The sequence below is a fragment of the Glarea lozoyensis genome, assembly GCF_000409485.1.
Source record: "Glarea lozoyensis ATCC 20868 chromosome Unknown GLAREA17, whole genome shotgun sequence".
NCBI classification, from domain to species: Eukaryota; Fungi; Ascomycota; class Leotiomycetes; order Helotiales; family Helotiaceae; genus Glarea; species Glarea lozoyensis.
In genome coordinates, this window is record NW_007360991.1 from 684,346 (window position 1) to 705,237 (window position 20,892).

General features: G+C 47.6%; 8 protein-coding genes across 8 annotated transcripts; 4 read left to right on the forward strand and 4 right to left on the reverse strand.

Moving 5' to 3' along the window:
- Positions 1-506: 506 nt before the first annotated feature.
- On the forward strand, positions 507-1,211 carry GLAREA_12053 (ADP-ribosylation; the record flags this gene model as incomplete). Its single annotated transcript, XM_008082835.1, has 2 exons — positions 507-960; positions 1,012-1,211. The coding sequence occupies 2 exons, from the start codon at positions 507-509 to the stop codon at positions 1,209-1,211; spliced, it is 654 nt and encodes a 217-aa protein (XP_008081026.1).
- Positions 1,212-2,146: 935 nt separating this feature from the next.
- GLAREA_12054 (uncharacterized protein) lies at positions 2,147-2,557 on the reverse strand (the record flags this gene model as incomplete). Its single annotated transcript, XM_008082836.1, has 1 exon — positions 2,147-2,557. One exon carries the CDS (start codon positions 2,555-2,557, stop codon positions 2,147-2,149), a length of 411 nt encoding a protein of 136 aa, XP_008081027.1.
- A 30-nt stretch (positions 2,558-2,587) lies between these two features.
- On the reverse strand, positions 2,588-3,409 carry GLAREA_12055 (uncharacterized protein; the record flags this gene model as incomplete). The annotated part of the gene is made up of 2 exons (XM_008082837.1): positions 2,588-2,779; positions 2,828-3,409. 2 exons carry the CDS (start codon positions 3,407-3,409, stop codon positions 2,588-2,590), a joined length of 774 nt encoding a protein of 257 aa, XP_008081028.1.
- Positions 3,410-4,841: 1,432 nt separating this feature from the next.
- GLAREA_12056 (uncharacterized protein) lies at positions 4,842-7,610 on the reverse strand (the record flags this gene model as incomplete). Its single annotated transcript, XM_008082838.1, has 1 exon — positions 4,842-7,610. The coding sequence occupies one exon, from the start codon at positions 7,608-7,610 to the stop codon at positions 4,842-4,844; it is 2,769 nt and encodes a 922-aa protein (XP_008081029.1).
- A 5,995-nt stretch (positions 7,611-13,605) lies between these two features.
- GLAREA_12057 (POZ) lies at positions 13,606-15,073 on the forward strand (the record flags this gene model as incomplete). Its single annotated transcript, XM_008082839.1, has 3 exons — positions 13,606-14,117; positions 14,166-14,794; positions 15,039-15,073. 3 exons carry the CDS (start codon positions 13,606-13,608, stop codon positions 15,071-15,073), a joined length of 1,176 nt encoding a protein of 391 aa, XP_008081030.1.
- A 316-nt stretch (positions 15,074-15,389) lies between these two features.
- Positions 15,390-16,179, forward strand: GLAREA_12058 (uncharacterized protein; the record flags this gene model as incomplete). The annotated part of the gene is made up of 3 exons (XM_008082840.1): positions 15,390-15,525; positions 15,575-15,858; positions 15,922-16,179. 3 exons carry the CDS (start codon positions 15,390-15,392, stop codon positions 16,177-16,179), a joined length of 678 nt encoding a protein of 225 aa, XP_008081031.1.
- Positions 16,180-16,632: 453 nt separating this feature from the next.
- Positions 16,633-18,294, forward strand: GLAREA_12059 (uncharacterized protein; the record flags this gene model as incomplete). The annotated part of the gene is made up of 1 exon (XM_008082841.1): positions 16,633-18,294. One exon carries the CDS (start codon positions 16,633-16,635, stop codon positions 18,292-18,294), a length of 1,662 nt encoding a protein of 553 aa, XP_008081032.1.
- Positions 18,295-18,898: 604 nt separating this feature from the next.
- On the reverse strand, positions 18,899-20,493 carry GLAREA_12060 (uncharacterized protein; the record flags this gene model as incomplete). Its single annotated transcript, XM_008082842.1, has 4 exons — positions 18,899-19,459; positions 19,536-20,212; positions 20,263-20,378; positions 20,426-20,493. 4 exons carry the CDS (start codon positions 20,491-20,493, stop codon positions 18,899-18,901), a joined length of 1,422 nt encoding a protein of 473 aa, XP_008081033.1.
- Positions 20,494-20,892: the final 399 nt, after the last annotated feature.

The following is a 20,892-nucleotide window of genomic DNA, read 5'->3' on the forward strand; positions in this document are numbered from 1 at the left end:
TCACTCCACTTTGAGCGGCCAATAATTTAACGCGGATCAAGGGTTTATGGAGCAAAAAGACAATGAAGAACTTCGAGCAAAATACCGTTTCGACGAGAGGCGTTCTTCCACGAGGTCTGAGGCTGGCTGTCTCTATACTCTCGTAGGATTCTCTAACCAATAAATACTCCTATATTTAGCCCCATACAAGGTATTTCGAGGGTTCTCCTTCGTCGTTCCAAAAACGTTACATCCCCCGTATTCCATAGCGGAGCGAACACGATATTGGCAATACTTAGTATCGATACGAGAAGAATGTAGACTCCGCTTCTTTATGGAAGTCAGATGAGTTAGAAAGAATATTGAGTATAAATTAGGCGGCGATTGCCTACAGAAAGCGATCAGAATCTACTCAACCAACCATCATTCTTTCTTTGTTCCCAGCATCGCCGCCGCGCATCTTTGTCGTACCCGAGCTACTACACAACAGCCACTCCGAGAACAAGAGATTATTTCTGCCCGACAAGATGGAAGCCCGCACCCCATTCGACTCCGCCATCGACGACTGGTATCGCCAACCTGAGAACGTTGAGGGCATCATCAAAACACTGGAAGAAAAATCTGAAATTAAATTCGTCTTTCGAAAGAACCAGGTGGTGGACGGGTCAAGGGCAGGTGACCACCAGATCGAAGCATCAGCCGAACACATCGCTCGCTGGGATACGCGAGTCCCTGAAAATATTTTCAAGGAAGGCTTCGCCCCGCGGACACCTCGGCACTGGACTACATTTGGCATGCATAACTTCAAGAGTTACCAGCAGTCCCAATCTGTCGCCTCGGTCTTCGTGGCAACCGCTCGCTGCTTCCAGGACGACAAGAGTAAACCCGCAATGTGGAAGCCACAAAACTGGAACGACGGCACCAAATACAAGTACGCGGTCAGCGGTTGTTACGGTGGAATTGATGTCAACGCGACTATAGGTGCGTCTTTTTTTTTTGCCAGACTTACAATGAGCTAACTGGGGCTCATAGCACAGAATAAAGCTAGTCACTTCAAGAGCGAGCACGAGATTACATTTGTTGGTGGGATCAGGAAAGAGTTCATTCCTTTCGCGGTCGAGTACAAGGATGGCGTGGCAATAAAGATCTGGGAGAACGGTCAGATAAAACAGGTGGTTGGAACTACCTTTCCGCGTCCTCCTAATGTCGATGTGTATATAGTTTCGCCCTAAGTAGCCATTGCTTACTCTCGTCTGTATTTTGCACCTAGTGTCACTTCAGCTTCTTAAACTGTTTTGTAATTCCATAAATGGCTTGTTTCAATCGCTGTTTATTTTAGTGAGGATGTATCTTCTACAGATTCCGAAAAGAGATGTTAGTTCAAGATGGCCACACAAGTTTATTTAATTTTGTGCACTACACCAGGTTGCCAGCTAGTTGAATTTATTTGTGCTCTTATCCTATGGCTTGTTGCTTAGTCAAATGAACGTATCTAGCTCCCTACCTTACGTAGTCGTCAACTCGCTTATTGAAAAGGGGGTTCGCTTCCAGTATCCATCCGACTTCTGGGTTAAATACGGAACGAGTAGACCAGATTTGAACATTTGTGTCAAGTCAAAACACTACGCTGTATGAACTGGAAGCACTATTCAAGAGCTTGGTTGCCTTCTAAGCCTGGGCTACGATAACGATGGAATGTGTTGACAGACTATACTGGAAAATATTTGACTTAGGATTCATTTTAAGTGGAGTTCAAGGTCTAAACTTCGGAGGGGTTCCGACATGTGATAGTTCAGCTTTGAAACAACATAGTACTTCGGTGTCTATCTCGATTATGTGCCCCCGAATCGTAAATTTAAGATATCTCTACTATTTCGCGGTATTATTTCTTCATGTTCAAAAGCGAGTCGGAAGATCTATCACGGGACTGTCGTGCAACACTGAGACAAGATTTTTCAAATCTATGCTTCCATACAATAGAATGCCGTTTCACGTACAAAGAGTTTTATGATAGGTTCCATCCACCTTGATGAAAGTTTATTCCTTACCACCTAGCTAAGCCTCTCCACTTCTATGATCTCCCCTCTTTACACACTTGATCCACTAAAGAATGATCGACGTCATCAACCAGGATAGTTGATAGAACCCTGTAGTGCACCTATGCTAATCATAGATGCATCCACCCATTAGGCACAAGCACCTGCATCTCATCAACCAAACACTCCACCCCCTTCTCCTCTTCCCCACCCCCCCTTTCCCAACCCCTCACACGTCCCTCAATCTTCCGTTTCTCAATCCACCTCCCCAATCCCCCAAGAACGCGGACCCCCCTATTCAACCACACCCCCACCACTCTCCCTCCCCATCCCGGCCACACTCCCCCCTCAGGATTCACAACCCCATCCGCAGTCCCCCCATACGCAACCTTCACATCAGGATTAACCCAAACCCCCTTCCCATCCCTATCATCAACATGAATCAAACAACACTCACTCCCCTCAACATGTCTCTCCGCCAGTCCATCAGGAACACGTCTGAACTTCAGCGCAGGGAAAGAGGAAGCTTGAAAGACGACCATTCCATTCCAACAACTCCTCACAGGAACCGGTTAATTTGCAATCATCGCTCTCCTCGACTCCCCCGCCAGGAAATACGGCCACGTACTCGTCACCGTACCCGAGCCTTCAACATCCCGGAGCGCGAAGGTATCGTAATAACCCGGCGGGTGTGCGAAATCAAGAGAACACACCGCGTTATATTCGCCATTATGCGTGTCCAAGAGCCTTAGAACATCTTCCGTCTACGCCATCAGTTCTCCACACATCACTTGAGGAAGGAGGTGAGGTACCGTGAAAATAACATCATTCAACCAAAGCACCTTCCCAAACGCCTTTCCACCCGCAACCTTCATGGAATCCATAACTCTATTCCGTCCCCCCGCTAAAAACGGGATGCGTCGTATCTCTGTCCTCCCTCTTTTCGTGTACACCCAACCAGTCTCGCCCTCTGCTGGGGTCCGGTCAACGAGATCTTGATGCGTGAGATTACTCAGGAGTATAATCCGCTGCGCGCCCAACTTGCCAAGTTCTCCATCTAATTCACGCAACGCATTTTTCGTATCATCCCAACTCCCACTCTCTACAATCGAGATATATACATTTTCCGGACCAAGATATTGGACGAGGTTTAGGAGCGTGGCGTTCCAGTGAGAGCGCAGGAGGGGACCGTTGTTCCAGTGGATAGAGGCGATGAAGATACGTTCGGGGAGTTGTTGACTTCTTGAGGGAACTGAGCGATTTGAACTCCGTATGCCGATGTTAATGGCGTGGAGATCGTGGACGAGGCTTATGAATGTGAGAGTCCAGAGGAGATATACACAATTCCCGATAACTCGTCTGGTGCGATGAGGACGGAAGGGTCGTAGTAACATTTCCATAAACGTCAATCGCTCGCTCGTTCCTCAAGAGCGGAGGTCGAGGTATACATAATATCAGAATTCGTTGCTAACGGAAGGGGGTGTCGAAAAAAGCATAAACAAACTGACGGGTTATAAATACCACGCACGTATCACATTCCCATCCTCCACCATCCAACACGGCAGATTTTCATATTTGAAAAGACACAGAACTCATCCTCACTACGAAGTCAAGAAGCTGATTGAGCGACGAAGCACCGTCGTTCGCACAAACATGCGCGGTATACGGAATATGACGCGGTAAACCCGATGTTGTAATCTTGGCGCGAGGTCTATCAGCCTCGAGAGATCAAGACCGATTATGATGAGATCTCGAACTGTCGGTGCATGAGATTGTAAAGGTATGGCATTATATGGTACCCACTCGTACGAACGGTCGTGTAATGGCTGTATTCCGAATAAACGTATTAAGCTCGATGCCGTAACCTAGTGCGAGACCTCGCACCGTAGATCAACTGACTAACACTCACATAAATACGATAAGTTATAACACTACGTAACTTACTGAAAAGCATAGATATCAGCTAGGCAGGAAGAGTGCGAAGTCCCAGGATCAGAGCACCACCACGTGATCATCCCTCCCTAACCAAACCCCATAAGCAAGCCCGTCGCGATGGACATCGTGAACCTGACTTTCAAGTCCCTGGAGCTGAAGTCACAAGTTTAACACCGAGCAATTAACATTGAGTAGACTGTGTATCTTAAACCCCATCATAAGCAACATCTCGCTCCCAATCTTAGACCCTTCATCGTAACGAGCTAAGCGAGCCCACCCCCCTAACTCACCTACCCACAAGCTACCTCACTCTCCCTCTTCCTTTTCCCCCCCTCCCCCTTCCCCCCCTATTTCCACTCCCCTCACAATTAACACTTAAATCCACTCACATCTAATTCACAGGAGAGTAGAGATAAAGACATATTTAATCATTCATAAAACCATCTATTATGATATCATACCCCCTCTCTCGGGGCTGTCCACCAAAAATTTCCACAACACATACAACATCCCCCCAAACCCCTCCCATCGACCCATCAATTACACCCCAACTCCCCTCACAATTATACTACAACCCCCCCCCATCACTTCCCCTTTCCCTCTTTCCCATTCCACTCCCCCATCCCTCTTAATATATACTCAAACCCCTCAAACAAATAAGAAATTCCTTCCCCCAAAAGACAGAAAAAATGCTCACAGAGCACCCCTACATGACCAAAACCTTGCCAAAACTCTTCTCTCTCTCCCCAATATGAAAACCCATGATCCGTAGACCTATGCGAGCTAAAAGAAAAAACGCCGCCGCCATACTTAAACAAATGCAGGCTTTTATCGCCCCAAAACATGATGGAATATGTACAATGAGTGTGTTGTTTGTGTTGAAGCGTGGGATCATCGAAAGACGGAACCCCATAAGACGCGATTTTTTCGACGGACGGAGCGGCGGGGTGTGGTGGTGGCCGTGGTAGTGTTGGAGCCTATGAGGCCCTTGCCGTCTGCTAAATCAAGGGACAATCCGATTAGGTTGATTGTGTTCCCGTTGCCGATACTGACGTTCATGGCGGCTCGATTGGTGAAAGCTGTTGTGTCGAGGAATGCTTGGATGAACGTTTGTGCGTTCACGGCGCTGTCTAGCTGCTTCTCTTGCATTACGTATAAGACTGCGACTCGTGCGAAATCGAGTATCTCTTGAGTAGCGACGAAGTTGGAAGTTGCATCTGGTGTCGAAGCAGTAGTAGTTGAGCTTGGTACTGGTGTCGGAGCGGTTTGAGAATCAAATATGATCCCATTTGTTACTGCTGCTGATGGTGACTCCGTTGGTGCTACTTGGCGACGATTATTTTGCCCCGTCTGTGTTGGCGTCGCTGAAGCTGAGGAAGTCACAAGGGAGATCTCATCGTCAGCATTGCCACGACGTTGAGACTGTCCTTCGAATGTAATCAAAGCATTCTCCGATGTGCACGAAAGATTAGCAGTATTGAAGCGAGCTAATAAGATACCGGGGTTGAGAGGTATGGAGAAGTTGGATTGAGCAGCGGCAATAAGACGAGGAACGGATTCCCCGATAGTTCCATTGAGTCCACCAACGATAGTCGTCGCACACCCAGTTGCGCCCGAGATGCTACATGTCGCTCCAGTAAATCCGTTGGTGCAAACACAAGCACAGGCGCCTTTGTCAAGAAGTGTTGCACCGCCATTCTGACAAGCCGTTGCAGTGTTGGCTTCACATTGCTGTTGTGGGGTAAGAGGTGCAGCAGGCGCATTCGGTTTATTAAAAACCAAAAGTTGGAGCGGTACGACTATAGCAGCAGCGATGATGATAAGCAATATCACAATGATGATCATAAAACCCCAGCATGGAAGACCACAGCAGCGGCGCTGTTTCTTTGGCGCTTTCGAGTTTCCCTGGTTGTTACCCATATCAACTTCGGGCCATACAGAAGGCGGACGAGAGTTGTCGCGTGGAGTCGCAATTCCTGGTGGTGGAAATGCTGCCAGCATACCAGAAAGACCAGATCGACGTTTCTCATCAGGTGAGCCGAAATCCCGTTCAAAAGCCTTTTCGTCCATTGGAAAATCGTTGAGGTCGTTTAATCTACTGCCTGGCCTTTTGCCGCGATCCATCATCGAAGCAAGTCTGGTTGCTCTTAATATCAAATCCGGCAAACTGGTAAGACTACCTCTGGCTTCTGCATCGCGGACTGCATTAATATCCAGCTTTGGCGGTCTTCTCATTGCCGATAATCTACTAAACGCGCTCGGACTTGAGGTTCTTGATACAGGTGCTCCGCTAGGTTGCAACATGCTGGCTCTTCTATAAGCCCCGAGAATTTCCCTTGCTTTTTCTTCCGGGTCAGGCGAGTTCGACATTGGCGAAACGTCCTCGAAGAACTGTGGTGTGCTTGCGATAGTAGGTACTGTCGCTTCTGATGAAGAAGTTGATGCATCAATGAGACCGGTCCCGCCAGCAAGCGGAGAGGAAACATTTCCAATCGTCGGCCATACAGAGCTATTCACTGCTCGTACGGGCACGGTGATATCACGTTCAGAGGATGTAGAAGATCCTTCGCCAACTGGCCACATCGTATCTCTCTGACCTTCATTGGCTTTTGCATCAGTTGTTGATTTCTGCATCGGAAAATTGAAAGCTCCTACGCGCTCTGTTTTCGAAGACTGTATGGGTGTGACCGCTGGTCGTACCTGCTCACTACTTTCTGAGCTTTTGTTCATGATCATAGAAGGTTTTGCTCGCTTTCCGATACTCGCGCTTCGTATTAACCCCCTCTCATCCCCATCATCGTTGTTGGAACCTCTAGATTCGCCTCGCTCATCAATTATATCGTGCTCATACCCATCTCTTTCGTACGTCTCATCTGGGGTTTCGTCCTCATATTCGTACTCAGATCCCCAGGTGGATGGAATTGCAGCGCTGGACGCATACGATCGATGTGTAGTCCGTGACCTAGGACTTTCTTCAGGAATTGGAGACACAAAAGACGCTTGAGAGTAATAAGATGATGCTCCTCTTCTAGAACTAGGTGGCGGTCCAAGATGAGCACTTCTTCTTGGAGGTCCAATAATTGGTACAGGGAAATCTGGTATTGATCCAACAGACGATACTGTTGAATGCCGTGATGATTGGGTCGCGGGCGACATTAAATCCGGCGACCTCAAATCGAAGTCGTCCGTTGTAGCTACGCCTCTCCACTGGTTTTGATTCTGTTCTGACAAATTTTGTTGTGGCTTGTACTGAAAACTAGGGGTGTGTTCCTGTAATCGCGATGCGTCCAACATGGATGGCACATGGCTTGGGCGTGGCGGTCGTTGGGGTGCTGGGCCCCGGCCGGCTGGTGGTTGGTATTGTTCGTTACTCGAATTATCTGATCCTTCGATGGTACCTGATAGTGGCCATTGCGGTACCTGGGTCGGTCTAGAAATTGCCACTCCAATTGGGCCCTGGGCAGCTCGTGTCGTCGCAAGTGCTTGTGGCATAGGCCTTTTCGTTCGACTCGATGGCGCGACTCTCGATGGGTCATATGTTTGTTGTGGTTGCGGTATCCGTGACATATCTTGTGGCAATCCCGCCTGCACCCTCTCTCTCGCTCTCTTTACAGAACCACCACCACCAGGTGTCCTATTTTGTTGGTACTGTTGACTCATGGCCCGATGATAGTCTGAAGAAAACAGCAAATCTCGTAAGATGAAAGGTATTCCAAGCCAATCCCCGTGACCTGTCCGACTTTCCGAAACCTTTTACCGTTATCGCGTTTGCATGTGCATATGCATCAGGCCGTCGCGGACAGTATGTAATTGAAGTATGCTTGCAACCGATGGATCCTGCAGAGACAATTTCTCGGTGTCGAGTCCTTTATGATCTTACTGCGCGGGCTTTGAAATAATTGAAATATTGAATGAATGTGAAGTATTGAAGTTGGAGTTATCCTTAAGTTGGTGGGACTGATAAACTGTGGAAGTATCGAACTCCGGTGTAATATTCTTCTTGTAAAGAGCGTGGTCGGTCCCTAGGATCCGAAAAGTAGACAAAGATCGAAGTCTATAATGGTGAATGTAATGGTCGAATGAAACCTTTATGGCATATCAACAACGATAGGTATGATCGAAGATGCTCGACACGACTGGCGATGTTGTTTGCGATCCTCCAACTCAGACCAGCTGCAAATTACATTAGCACCCTTTCCGATGACGAGTTCAACAACAATAAGGTGGAGAAGAAGGGAAAGGTGAAAGTGATAGTGGACGTTCTCTCCACAGCATGTCACGCTTCACACGTCGGCGGAAAGATCCAATCAGATTGAACCTTCGACGACTAGAAGAAGCCAGTAACCCAATGAGTAAGGGAAGCTGTTTGAGCATGGAGTACTTTGGAGAGTTTGCAAGGGAAGAAAAGAATCATCAAAAAGAAACGTCCGGCGGTGTCTCACTCCAGCCACTCGACTGGACTAAAGCTACCGGTTATCCGCGAACCGAATAGATAACTGATCAGATCGACGCTTGATATTGGCTATCGAGTGCGGCGACGATGATTCTGACGGACGAACGCTGTGGGAAAGGGGAGATCGGACGTTGTGAAATCGTTCACGAACATTTGGTGTTTCGAAAGCCTGTCCTCCCTGCGAATCTTTCATGCGACAAGCGCAGTACCACAAGTTAACTCTTTCCCCCACGAACTTTGCACCACCCAAAAAGCTCCAAAAGTTGCCCAATTCCTCGATGGCCACGCGATATCGTGTGCAACCACGTCGTCGTCCAAATGGCCGGGTTATTGTCCGTCGGGTCGGATCGGTCGAGAGATATGGTGTGGGAATGTTTTTGAAGACGAGTATCGTGTACACTGATGTGAATTTTCGGGCTCAAATCTCCTTCGACGAGGCAGGCGCAATTGATGAGACAGAAAAGACTGCGTGTGAATTTAAAACAGCTGTCGAAAGATCGAGCAGCAAATTGAAAGAGAAGTCGCGATGGCGATGGTCCTGTACTTTCCCCCGTACTACCTTTGCTCAATTCACCGAAGCCGTCTAAACTTCCCCCAAAACCAGCACCTTATCGCTCACTCTAATCGAAGCGTAATCGTCTGATGTTATTCTCCGAATGTATGTGAATGTGTGAAGAAAGACAATTCAAAGTTAAAAATTGGGATCGACAGGAAAGTCGCGAATTCGGCAGCCTAGACCAAATCAAAAGTCGATTGTTTGCCTACGGGCGGCGACTGGGACCTGGAAGAAGATCGAGCCTCAAGCTCTCGGACGGTGATCAAGCAGTGCTGAAGCGTGCGCACAGGGTAAAATTGGAAGTTCGGTGGATCTGGACACGATGATTCTATCAAACGTGGGGAGGGTCGAGATGTCGTCGGCTTTTCCTTTCCTTTTCCTCCTTCACTTGTCACAATCCTCTACCCTTCTCGTGATCGAACGAAACTGTAATGAGGAAAGGAAAAAGAGAAGAACATTCTGGGGAGAGGAAAGACAGTTTGTGCGAGGGTGGCTAGAATCTACGGAGCATATCTCACGCTTCATCCCCTTCAACCTCGCAAAACTTGGCAAGCAAATTGAGTTCAGCGGGTTGTGATTGGCTTACGGTGCAAAATAGATTTCCAATAAACCGAATCTTCTGCCCTGCGAGGGTCTCACGGTCTGGCTAGAGGCCCGTGATAGGGGAGGTGTGATGAAAAAACGAGGGACAGCCGGGAGCAGCAGCCAAACTCACATCCACAGCGGTCCCGAACATGCCCCTCCACGCTCTCGTCTCTGTGTTCGTTCGTCTCGCCGGGAGGCCTGTGGCTGCATGATTGCCCGGCAGACGGCCAGGATTCAACCAGGTCTGCCTGGGAGGACCCGATCTGTTGCGACGCTGGCGAAGAGACGACGTTGAGCCAACCAGTCACAGACGAGGACGTCTTTAGAGAAACCCGGCGAAGGGGCTTTAGCAGAAACACGCTATCGTAAGCGTGACTTGCTGGTGATGTGGCGGGTGGTGGCCGTGGCTCCCCTGAATAGATCCGGGGAGACAGCAAACACCAAATTCTCGAAACCAACATTACGAATTAACCCATCATCATCAATCTCTGTAGAAAGCAAGAGCGATATGAAATGCCTATGTTTACTTTTTCTGTTCGCTCACTGCAAACCTGAGCAGACCTATCACAAAATACTTCAAAACAGTAGGTGTTTCCGGATTTCTGTCCCATATTGTCCTAGCGTTACAATAGTTGACCGTTGACAAGCGGTCAGAGCAGCAGCCAGCCCAGCCTGAGGTTACAGTACAGCACTGGTCCTCCGTACTCGAGGTTCGAGTACTCTCGTGAAGCCATATACTTCGCAGCACATATCGATAGTATACAACATCAAGTTATCGAAGTGCCTCTCAAGTTATCGAAGTGCCTCCGATCTTGTTCAGTACGGAAAACAATTTTAAGTTGTTAATCCGAAGTGACTTTTCCTTCCGCGTCCCGGAAATGCTCAAAGTTTTCCCGTACACGCCAGGCATTTTTCCAAACTGAAAAAAGCGACGAAACCCAGCTGAATGGAACCAACAGCAGCGCAGCACCCCGAGTTCAGCACCAAGACTCAAGGTATTCTCAGCTCAATCCATCCCTCTTGTTTCTCACAACTCCCAATAATCACTCCTATATCATCCACCAAACTCAACTCTCGCGCTGCTGACAGCTTCGTTGTTACGAAAATAAACCAAAAACCGCTTTCCAGAATCGCACGCAGTCAGCAACACATCTTCCCCTCTTTTTCTAGCCCGGAACAGGCACAGGGTTCTCATGAGGTCATCCCATGTACAGTACCTTGCGCCGTCCGTTTCACATTGACAGGCATGCATCTCGGGTTGTCTGCCCCCTGAATCGGCGTTCGCTTGTCCCCACAACGACATTGCGATTGTAAAGTAATTTTTGCGAGGAAAAGAAATGTGCGAGAGAGCGGTGAAGAGGTGAGATGTGAGAAGAGAACAAAACAAGTACTCGTATGTTGGTGTCTGAATGACTTTGCGCGCATGAAGTAGAGGGTTGAAATGAGAAAGCGAAACCAGCGCAGAAAGACAAACCTTCCAGAAACCAAAACTATCGCGTTCCGCGCTCGCGGGCTGTAGCGTTTTTCCCTGTCCATCCGTTGTCTCAAATTCATCAAAGTCTAATCGATGCGCCTACTCCACTTGGAGATTTAGAGCTTGAGCTAACAGCCCGCAAATAGTACGAAGACCGAACAACACCATATTTTTCATCTATCGATTTGATGAAAACTGAAGGCTGTTGATTTGACAGCTGTCAAGACGTCACGATGTTAATATATGCGTAGATTAGTGAAGTCTTCTAGACTTCGTCGGGTTTAAATTTGCCCTTCTTCGGCCGAAGACTTTTGACTTTTTAGTCGGTATTAAATTTATTCGCCTATTCCGGAAACGACGGAAAGGAACAAAATTGTTTGCATAACCAGAGCGATCGCGGAAGGATTGGATATGTATGAAATTGCATGAGAAGGATTTCTTTGAGTTGCGGACGTTTGCTCGGGTGGCTGGCGCTGCGCCGTGGGGTTGCTGGAAAGCCGGTTGGGTCACTTGGGTGGTCGTGGGGTTTCGTCAGTGAAGCTTGGTGTGTTGGGGAGATGTTTCGTTGTTGATTCTATTGTTTGGTGTTGGATGTGGTGAGTGGATGGTGGTGATTGAGGTGAGGTCAGAGAAGTTGGGTTTTGGGCGTAGGAGATGAGGCTTTTTGATGTAGAGTAGCCGTGACTCGGCTTGGATAGCGAGAGCGATGATATGTTGTCTCGTCGTTACCCTCCTGCTTCGAAGCCCAACAAATATGGCGCCAACAGCTGAATCTCTCAAGCCAAATCAGCTATTGAAGCTATTCGGAATTCCAACCTGTTTCCGGTCACTGGACCTCAATCCCTCACCAGGCCTCGCTTAAGCACCACCGTTATACAACGTCGTCTGTGTAAGTTCGCTACCGAATCCTATACATATCCTCCTGCAGAAATATAACCCACTGCCGATTTATCCTTCTGCAGTTCATATATATCTGCCGCGGCTGTTGTCATGATGATGCTTTTATTATCCGATGCGGGGGAGTGTGGAAGAATTGATGAGTTGTGTGGATGGGTTTGTTGAATTGGTTGAGGGTGAAGACGTGAAGTGGTGAAGGTTGCTAAAAATTGGTTTGTTGTAGCTTTGGATGTCTGGTATGAATCAAAATTCAATGCACTCTTCTTGCTTGGGGATTCATGACGCTCGTTCGTCCTCCAAAAAGGTAACGTCGATAAAGCCTTAGAAGCGATTAGCCTGCAGACGCGTTTCTTCCCCCCAAAGGAAAAGAAATAAGAATTTCTGGTGGTCTCTTGAATTCAAAATATAAGAGCACTCCTTCGGTCTTCATATAAATAACGTCGAGAGGCTTGAGGGCAACTACCCAGTTCGAAGAATAATCGTATTCCTGCGCGCGAGCGGTTAGACGCGTTATTCTTCTGAAATAGAGAAACGTCTTTCTAGAGGCACCATTTCCTCGACCGCGCATGCTGAATTTTTTTCTAGAGAATAATCTCGAGATCAGAGAGATTGCTTGCGAGTGGCCGACAAATGTCTTTTTCATCGACGAAGCATTGTAGCAGTTTGTCTCGTTCGTGATTGTACGTCCGTGTATATGTAGTGGCGATTTGTTTACTACTTCGTGTCAGCGACTGATTCAGAAAGGAAGAGAGTTGGATAGTTTTATACTGTTAGTGCCGGAAAAACCAGTCGTGATTTATATACAATCAAGCCAGTCATGGAGGAAGACTTAACTGGGCGAGACATCTGGTGGTTTGCAGATATGCGTTGTTTTCCCAAGGGTACCTAGGTATGAGCTCAGAACGCTGATACTATTTTGACCGATTGTTGTTATTGAGGTCCAAAAACTAGTTTCCATTTCTTCACAGCTCTTAAACCTGTCGATGAGATCGAGTTTTCCGGCGGTCTCCTTCAACAACAATGTTTTGTTCGCAATGACTATTCCAAGATACTTGGCTTCTTGCAACGGAGTGACTGATTGTTTTCTTGGTTTCTTATCGTGACGCGATACTCTGATTTATTTTGACGCACGCAACTCAGATCGTGAGGAATTCGCCCATTGTGAGGAATTCAAGAGGTCATATGAGTGCTGAGATGAGTGATGTAAACAAACAAGGCATTCTGTCAAGAGTCGAGCGACGTTTAGAACACTTTCCATCTGAGGTACAACCAAAGAAAAAACCGATCTAAGAGATTTTGATGAAAGTGCAAGGCTTGCGACAGCGGATCGGCTCGATGCTTGAACTTCGCTCGACGAGTTGGAGGTGGGATACCATCTGAGACTTGGGATGAGTGATGTCGTGTAAGCAAAGGAAACAATGACTTAAGAGTCGGGAGCGAAGCGAGACTTATCTCATCCGACATTAGATCCAAAATGTACCCGAAGATTCAACCGACCTGAAGAAATTTGATAGCAGTTCCAGACATTCAACAGTCATATCCGCAAGTAGTAAACCTATCCACAATACCAAACACTCGAAACAATAGTCGGTAACGAAAACCTACAGTTTAAAATGGCTCAATAGCAACGCATAAGCCCTTATTATTGTCTCTTGATCTCTGGTGTCCATTGTTCACTCATCATCACACAATGTCAACTTCCATCAATAGTACGGGTGGTAAACAGCCATATATAGATATTGGCTCCTCCTCCTCCAACTCATCTTCTAGTAGAGCAATCGACACGATGAGCGCAATGTCGAACATTCGCGCCAGAATGGGTGGTCGACAATCAAATGTAAGCAACCGGTCCTCTTCTAATTCTACATCTAGACCTACGACAGGTGGAACGAGCAGCAACAGCAGAGCCATAATGCAAGCCAGAATGGCTAGCAATCACCCATATGGAAGCGTTGGCCCCTCCTCCAGAACCGCATACGCAACTAACGGGCCGTCGAGCCATCATCCAGCATTGGTTAGTAGCATGAATGGCTTGAACATCAATTCTCCTTCCAGCTATCATCGTGGCGGTACCGCTGGTGGTCTGACTTCACCAAGTCTCAGTCCCATTTCAACAAGACACGGGTTCGCTGGTAGGCCAGGGACGAGGTGTGGGAGCCTTCCTAGTAGAGATTATGAGGGTACTAGTTACAACTTTCTCGAGTAAGTCACTTTCCCACCCTTTAACGCTCTTTCATTAACACCATCTAGTCATCTGCGTTCTGAAATGATCAAGCTACACGTCGGAAAAGGCGAAGACAAACGCACATTCGCAGTGCACAAGAAACCACTTTGCGCCAAAAGCCCCTACTTCACCAAAATGTTCAATATTGGAATGATTGAGACGTACACTGGAGAAGTAAACATTCCTGAAGAAACCCCGAACACTGTCAGTGCATTGCTAGATATGACAATCTACCACGAGGGAATCACAAGCCTTACTGGGCCACCCGATGAGACTAACGACTTCACCATGCGCTGGGACCCCGTAGCAGTCTACGCCTTAGCTATGATGTGGATGCTTCCTGCAGAAATTCTCAATAGTATCATGGACCAAATCATCCGGCATCATTACAAAGCAGAGGAGCTGCCTTCGCTTGACTTCGTTGAAGCCGCATTTGACAAGACACCTGAGGGTTCCAAGCTGCGCGGCTATGCAGTCCACGGGATCGTGTATGCATTGAATCGCGGTCAACAAGTTGGAGATATTGGTTGGCCTGCTGATGAAGTTCAGAAATTGATTACGGCGTATCCCGATTTCGGTACCCAATTTGTCGCTTTGAATCAATTCGGGTCTGTTGCGCAAAGTACGGATCCTCGAACTTGCTTCGATGAGCCATGTAAGTTTCATGCTCATACTCCGCGGAACGGTTGTCGTCATCTAGTCATAAGTGCGAACCTGCGACGAATTAACATTCGTGACTATCTCTGAAGAGTCGCCAAAGGTGGATAGAAGCGCTGCATGTGTCCAGAGTCGCAGGTTTGTTGGGATATCATTTTGGATACTGAGCAATTGTTCAAAGATGCCGCCTGCTGACAGAAAGAAGCAAGATCAAAGAAAAGCCACTAACCTTTTGATGGCAGCTGTTGAAACTTGGTTAGAAAGAGCACAATTGTAGGGCAAACATGGGCATCTGCAGTACTGCAAACAAAAACTATGTAAGATTAGAGCAAGTTTGGACAATATTAGTGTGTCAATTAGTCACTTCTGCGTTTGTATGCTGTGCATGGACCATGATTAAGCCTCTTTGTGAGCTATCTCATCGCAAAAATGAAATACAGCATAAATACCATTTGTTATTTCTGAATTATCCTACTCCGGGGACTTTCCAACCTAGTCTGTCACGAAAGGTGAATGTTACCACTTCCCGAAGACATCGAGTACCCCAGAATTGAGTACCGGACAGTAGACATCCACAACTCCACCTCAACAAAATGTCGAAATCGAATTTGGAAGAAATTTATCAGAGTTTCTGCGACACGTTTGCCAGTCCATATACACCATGGGTTACGCTAGCATTGGCGATCGGTAGCCATCAAGCAATTCTTCGATACCAGTCGTACAGAGAAGGTGTGTAATCCACGCATTGATCAACGTGGTTCTTGCTTACTGCAAACAGATCAAAAGGCTGCCGCCGTGCCTTGGTTTCCCCGAAATATCCAGAGGGACATCTACAACTCCATCGCCTCTAAAATGAAGAACAAGCTACCGAAGAGCATCCAGCACGCCGCACTACTACGATACGCCGTCGAAACGGTCCGCCGAGGTAGAGAGATATTGCAGCTGCGAGATCCCTCTGGCAGATTCGAAGTCTTGGTTCCGAGTCCTTCGCATATTCGCACACGTAGAATCGAAAGGGCCTTTGTCGAACTGCAGGAAGACGAGAAAGTGATTAAACGAGAGGTAAGCTAGTGGATACTTGTTCCGAATAAACTAGAGCAAATGGCTGACGATTGATCTTGGTAGGCAAGAAAATTATCAAAGGGTTGGGGGAAGACCATTTTCGCATCAGCTGTTGCCATACTGGAGAACGAGGAACTGACAAAGTCGCTGGACGAAATTGAAGGCAAACGCGAACGTGAAATTGGAATGTGGGAGATCAAGAAACAGGACATTTTGAAGGATTTTCTGGTAGAGATTGAAGAAGAACAAGAGCGCGCTAAGATAGCTGCTATGAAGAAACAGAGCCGGGCAGATAAGAGTGGGAAGAAGGGCAAGAAGTGACAGACCGAGACAAGGATGGATCACACATCCTCATTGAGGAACTTGCTTGGAGGGGTCATCATCATTCAAGCCAACAATATTGCGCGTATAAACCATGAGCACCCACGAGGAGACTATGGGCGACAGAAAGGCAATGAATGACGGTTGAGGTAACTTGAAGGTAGGTTGTTTGCTTTTGAACGGAGGTCAGGATAATTAGAACTTAGAATTATGAAGAGATGAAATCCAATCGATGTACTACATAGCACGAAGCCTAATATCTTGCAGGAGATTGAATATTTCAGGATCTCCTATTGATATTGTTTTGAAGTGAAGATAGCTACAAGCGATGAAGTGAAGTCTGGAGTATCCCCACAATCTATTTTGAAGCCTCAGGCAGCAACAAGATCTACAAAGACATCCATACTCTTATTTCAACAACACCATATAAAATTCATCGCCAATCCATTCGCAATGCGTCCACGACTCCCAATCCGTAGGGTATTATTCCTACGGCCCTTTCGCCCTCCAAACAGCACCCGACTGTTCACCCGTAACACCCTGCCTCACACCCGACCAAGTTTACAATTCCTCTCCCCACCAACCCGTCGCATCGCCGCCCGTTACTTGACCACAGAAACGAAAGTATGGCTGAAGGACGAAGTCAAAAAAGGGTTAAAGATCACAGCCTATGCCTACGCATTTGCTGCATTAGCTGTTGTCATAGCACTGGGCGTACACACCGAATGGACGGAAAGGAACTACCATCCGCCACCTGAATGGACGTGGTCTACCAGGACTCAATGGAAAACGGCAAAGCTGGCATATGATGAAGATGAGGGGGAGAAACCATTTATTGACTGGCCCCAGATTGGTCAATTTATGCGTATAGCAATCGAGAGACTTGAAAACCCAAACGTGGACGGGGCGGGGCTGGAGAAGCAGGGTGATGGTGGGATTTGGGTTGATGGAGTAGGAGAGACAGGATATGATATTACGAACAAATCGGAGCCGTGGAGGAGAGGCTATTATGATGCGCTATTTTTGGCTGCGAAGTCTTCCGAGTACCTCGAGGAATGTATGAAGGATAAAGTGTCTGGAGTTATCGTTCCCAAGAAATACGTGATAGGACCTTCGAATCCAAAACCGAGACCGATGCCTCCTGGGAGCGGTATTCAAACACCACTCGAAGAGAATTCCGAGCCTTGTTTCGAACCTCCTCAGCATTATTACATGAAGATCCTTACCACCAAAGGCTTCACCGAGAGGCAGTACGTCGACGCGGCGCTAGGATACGCAGGATATCTCGATTATAAACAAGCCCCCGAAACAGCACTAGAAATGTACAAATGGGCAATGGACCACGCAACCTCAAGCCCCGAAGCAAAATCAGTCATTGATACCAAAACCGGAATCCTAACCAACACCAAAGCCCCCTCCGAAAATATCCTCAACGTCAGTCGAGCCCTCGCAGTCCACCACGCTCAAAACTCCAACATCACTCTCGCCCTCCCAATTTTCCTCTCCGTCCTGCGCGCCTACCGTTCCCTCCCCGAACCCCCTCCACCACCACCACCCCAACCACGCGAAGCGCGAACAATATCTAAAGCCCTGACCCGAACCATCAACACCCTCTTCACAACCCCACCACACCCACCGCCTCCCCCCGACGGGACATCCCAACCCCTCCGCACCCCCTCAACCCTCTGCACCGAAGCCGGACTCATGACGAACATCGGCGAGATCCTCTATTCTTCCACCCCTAGTATACGCAGCAAAGAAGACGGCCTAGCATGGACACGAGAAGCGGTCGACATCGCTGAAGAACAGCTGACACGATCACGATTGGATGGAGAGGGGATTAAGAATTGTAAACAATGCTTGGGTGTCGCGATTGAGAATTGGAACGCCATGGTCGAGTTACTAGCGAATGAGGAACGGGAGGCGAAGAAAGGTGGTGTGAAAAAGAAATCTACGGGGTGGTTTGGGAAGGAGGAGGTAAAAGAGGATGGATTGGGGAGGTGGGAGAGTGAGGAGATTGTTGTTAGGGAGAAACGCAGAAGGGCGGGGGATATTCTGGATAAGGGACCCAGTCCGCCGAAGAGGAGGAGTCCGTTGTCGTTTTTGACTGTGTAGCCAACATGGACGGGTTGTATAACTGTATATGGAGTTAGGGAGTTTCAACATAATAATACCATGGCCTGTCATTTACTAGTATGTTGCAAGCCTGACGAAAACTCCCCCTTCGCGGAGGACCGAATCAGTGGCATTCGTACACGTAATATTTCCTTGATTAAGTTGACGAAATATCGTGTATTTGGTGCATTAACTTGGAACATTATCACTATTCCGTCAATCATTTTCAGTAAATGAGACTTTTTTTGACTTCATTCGAAGTCGACTTATTATTCAGTCCAAGGGTAGAAGACTGACACTTATTTCGTCCTCCGCGAGCTCCCTCACACACAATCATTCCCAAAATATAAACTTCCTCAATCCTTTTGAGAAAATACGATATTGCCTGTATTGCGAAGGGTAAATATAAATGTTCATAGAAGGGGGTTGGGAAGTCATTTTCTGTCGTTGAGTGTTCCGTCAGTCTTGCAGTGCATTGGTGGTTTATGTTAAATCACGCGCTGTAATTGCTGAATCTGAGTTACACTATCTTCGAAACTGCCTCCCTAACATCCCCTCAAATATATTCCTTAATTCCCTTCCCCTTCCACCACAAGCCACCATTCTAAGCACCATCCTCGGCTCCATTTCCAGCAATCTCCTTAACGACTGGCTGAACCTCTTTCTCCTCTTGCTCTCCCCCCTTCCCTTCCGGCATCTCCTTGCTCTCCTCAGATTTCTTGGATAATATGGGAAGACCCTTGGTACGTGCGTTATCAGGAACATTCTCCTTGGTGTCCAAGGTGACCTTGCTCTCTTCATCCTCGCCCTTAATCTCCTCCAACACAACCCCCTTCTGCTCATCCAACGGAACCCACTCCTCAAAATCCTCCGCCTTCCAACCTTTCCGATCCTCAGGCTCATCTTCATCATCGCTATCCACAATATTACCATTCATATCACGCGTCTCATTCCGCATCTCCGGATTCGCATAGTCAGGATCCCCCGCGACTTCTTGGAACCAGTCGATGATGACTTTATATCCCTTCGGCAACATCATCTCGGAAAAGTGTGGTTCGCCGAGACTGAATACAGGACAGCCGTGTCCAGGGAGGTGTTTCTTGCCTTTTGGACCAGCGAGAAAGAGACCGCAAAGTTTGTCGGAGGTTGCATATGCTCTGCCACGCTAGAGAGAGGTTAGCTCAGGCTGAGATTAGAGATGTTCAGGTTGTAAAATCAATGTGTAGGGGATCGCAACTTACATCCATGAGCCAATGTGCAAAATCGTCGTTTCTTATGTCCTTGGCCCGACACCAACAAGCTACGGCTGCAAAAGCCGACACTCGAGGTGCCCACGTTGTAAAATTGGTGAAGTCGTCCAGGAACTGGAATACCTGAACAGCGCCATCGGACACCCCAATGATATCTAGCTTTGCAGCAGGATGGCACAACTTCTGAACCACGGTGTAGAAAATATACTCAACATGCTCGCCAGTATTACGGTTTTCAGGAATGGAATTCGCTTCGTCGTCAAATCGGTACGGTGCCTCGACTGCACTTTTCTGGGGGAGTGCTAGCCATATGGGTTGTGTCATGGCCTTTTTGGCAAGATGAGACCATCTGAGTTGTCCCATATTCGCGAGAATGATTCCGGGAGACGAGGCATCTTCGGGGGATGTACGTTGTGCTTGGATGTATTTGACCAGATTGACAGCGGATCCTTCATTGATACCACCTTTTCCACCAATGATGCGGTAGGCAAGTACTCCTAGATCTTGATCGTGTTCGTAGAAAAGAATCACCACTCTCTTTTTAATGGGTAGATCACGGGAAATGAATATTGGCAGACTGGGTTCGTTCGGCTTTGCACCGAGAGGAAGGAGCAGCTTTTCGAGACCTAGGTCTTCCAGACGTTCACTAATGATGTTGCGGATCGCTCCTGCTAAAACGTGAGCATGGATATAGATGACTGAATATTCTTGACTGTACCATTCATTGCCTCTCGTTGCATAGCATTGTGACGATCATTTCTGGTGAGGAAGTATTTGAAGTACGCCTTGGGATTGCTGGTGCTGCGGATCTCGTCGTTTGGAGCCACATAATAACTTTTGCATGTTAGCTTGGATGTCAATTTGTAGAACACTCCACTGACCCAAGTTTCTTTAGATCGGCAGGAAAGACAGGGTCGGCTGGCAGACCAGCTGGAAGGCGGCGAAACATGATGATTGGGAATATCGATTGATTTTCGCTGATGAAAGATGAGTGTGAGGATGAAGATCGGAGAGGACGTTGTTGAGTCGGTCCAATTCAGCGATGGAGGAGGGAAACGTGAGAATGAGAAGAGTTAGGCAGGTGATCTGAGACGTGTTCAATAGTGAAGGTCGGGCGCAGCTTGGTGAACAAACTTTGAAAGTGAAGTTGAGACAGTGAATTGTTTGCTCCTGGTAGGTGGCTCGCGGTGGACAAGACAAGTGGCATTCGCAGTAAGACAATTCCTGAGAACGGTGGACGAAATAACGATATTTCGTCAATGGGTTTCGGGAATTGTAATTGTTTTTGACTCCGCTTGAAGTTCTGTTTCCAGCTACTTGCTTGCCCCAAAGTATACTCCGAGTTTAT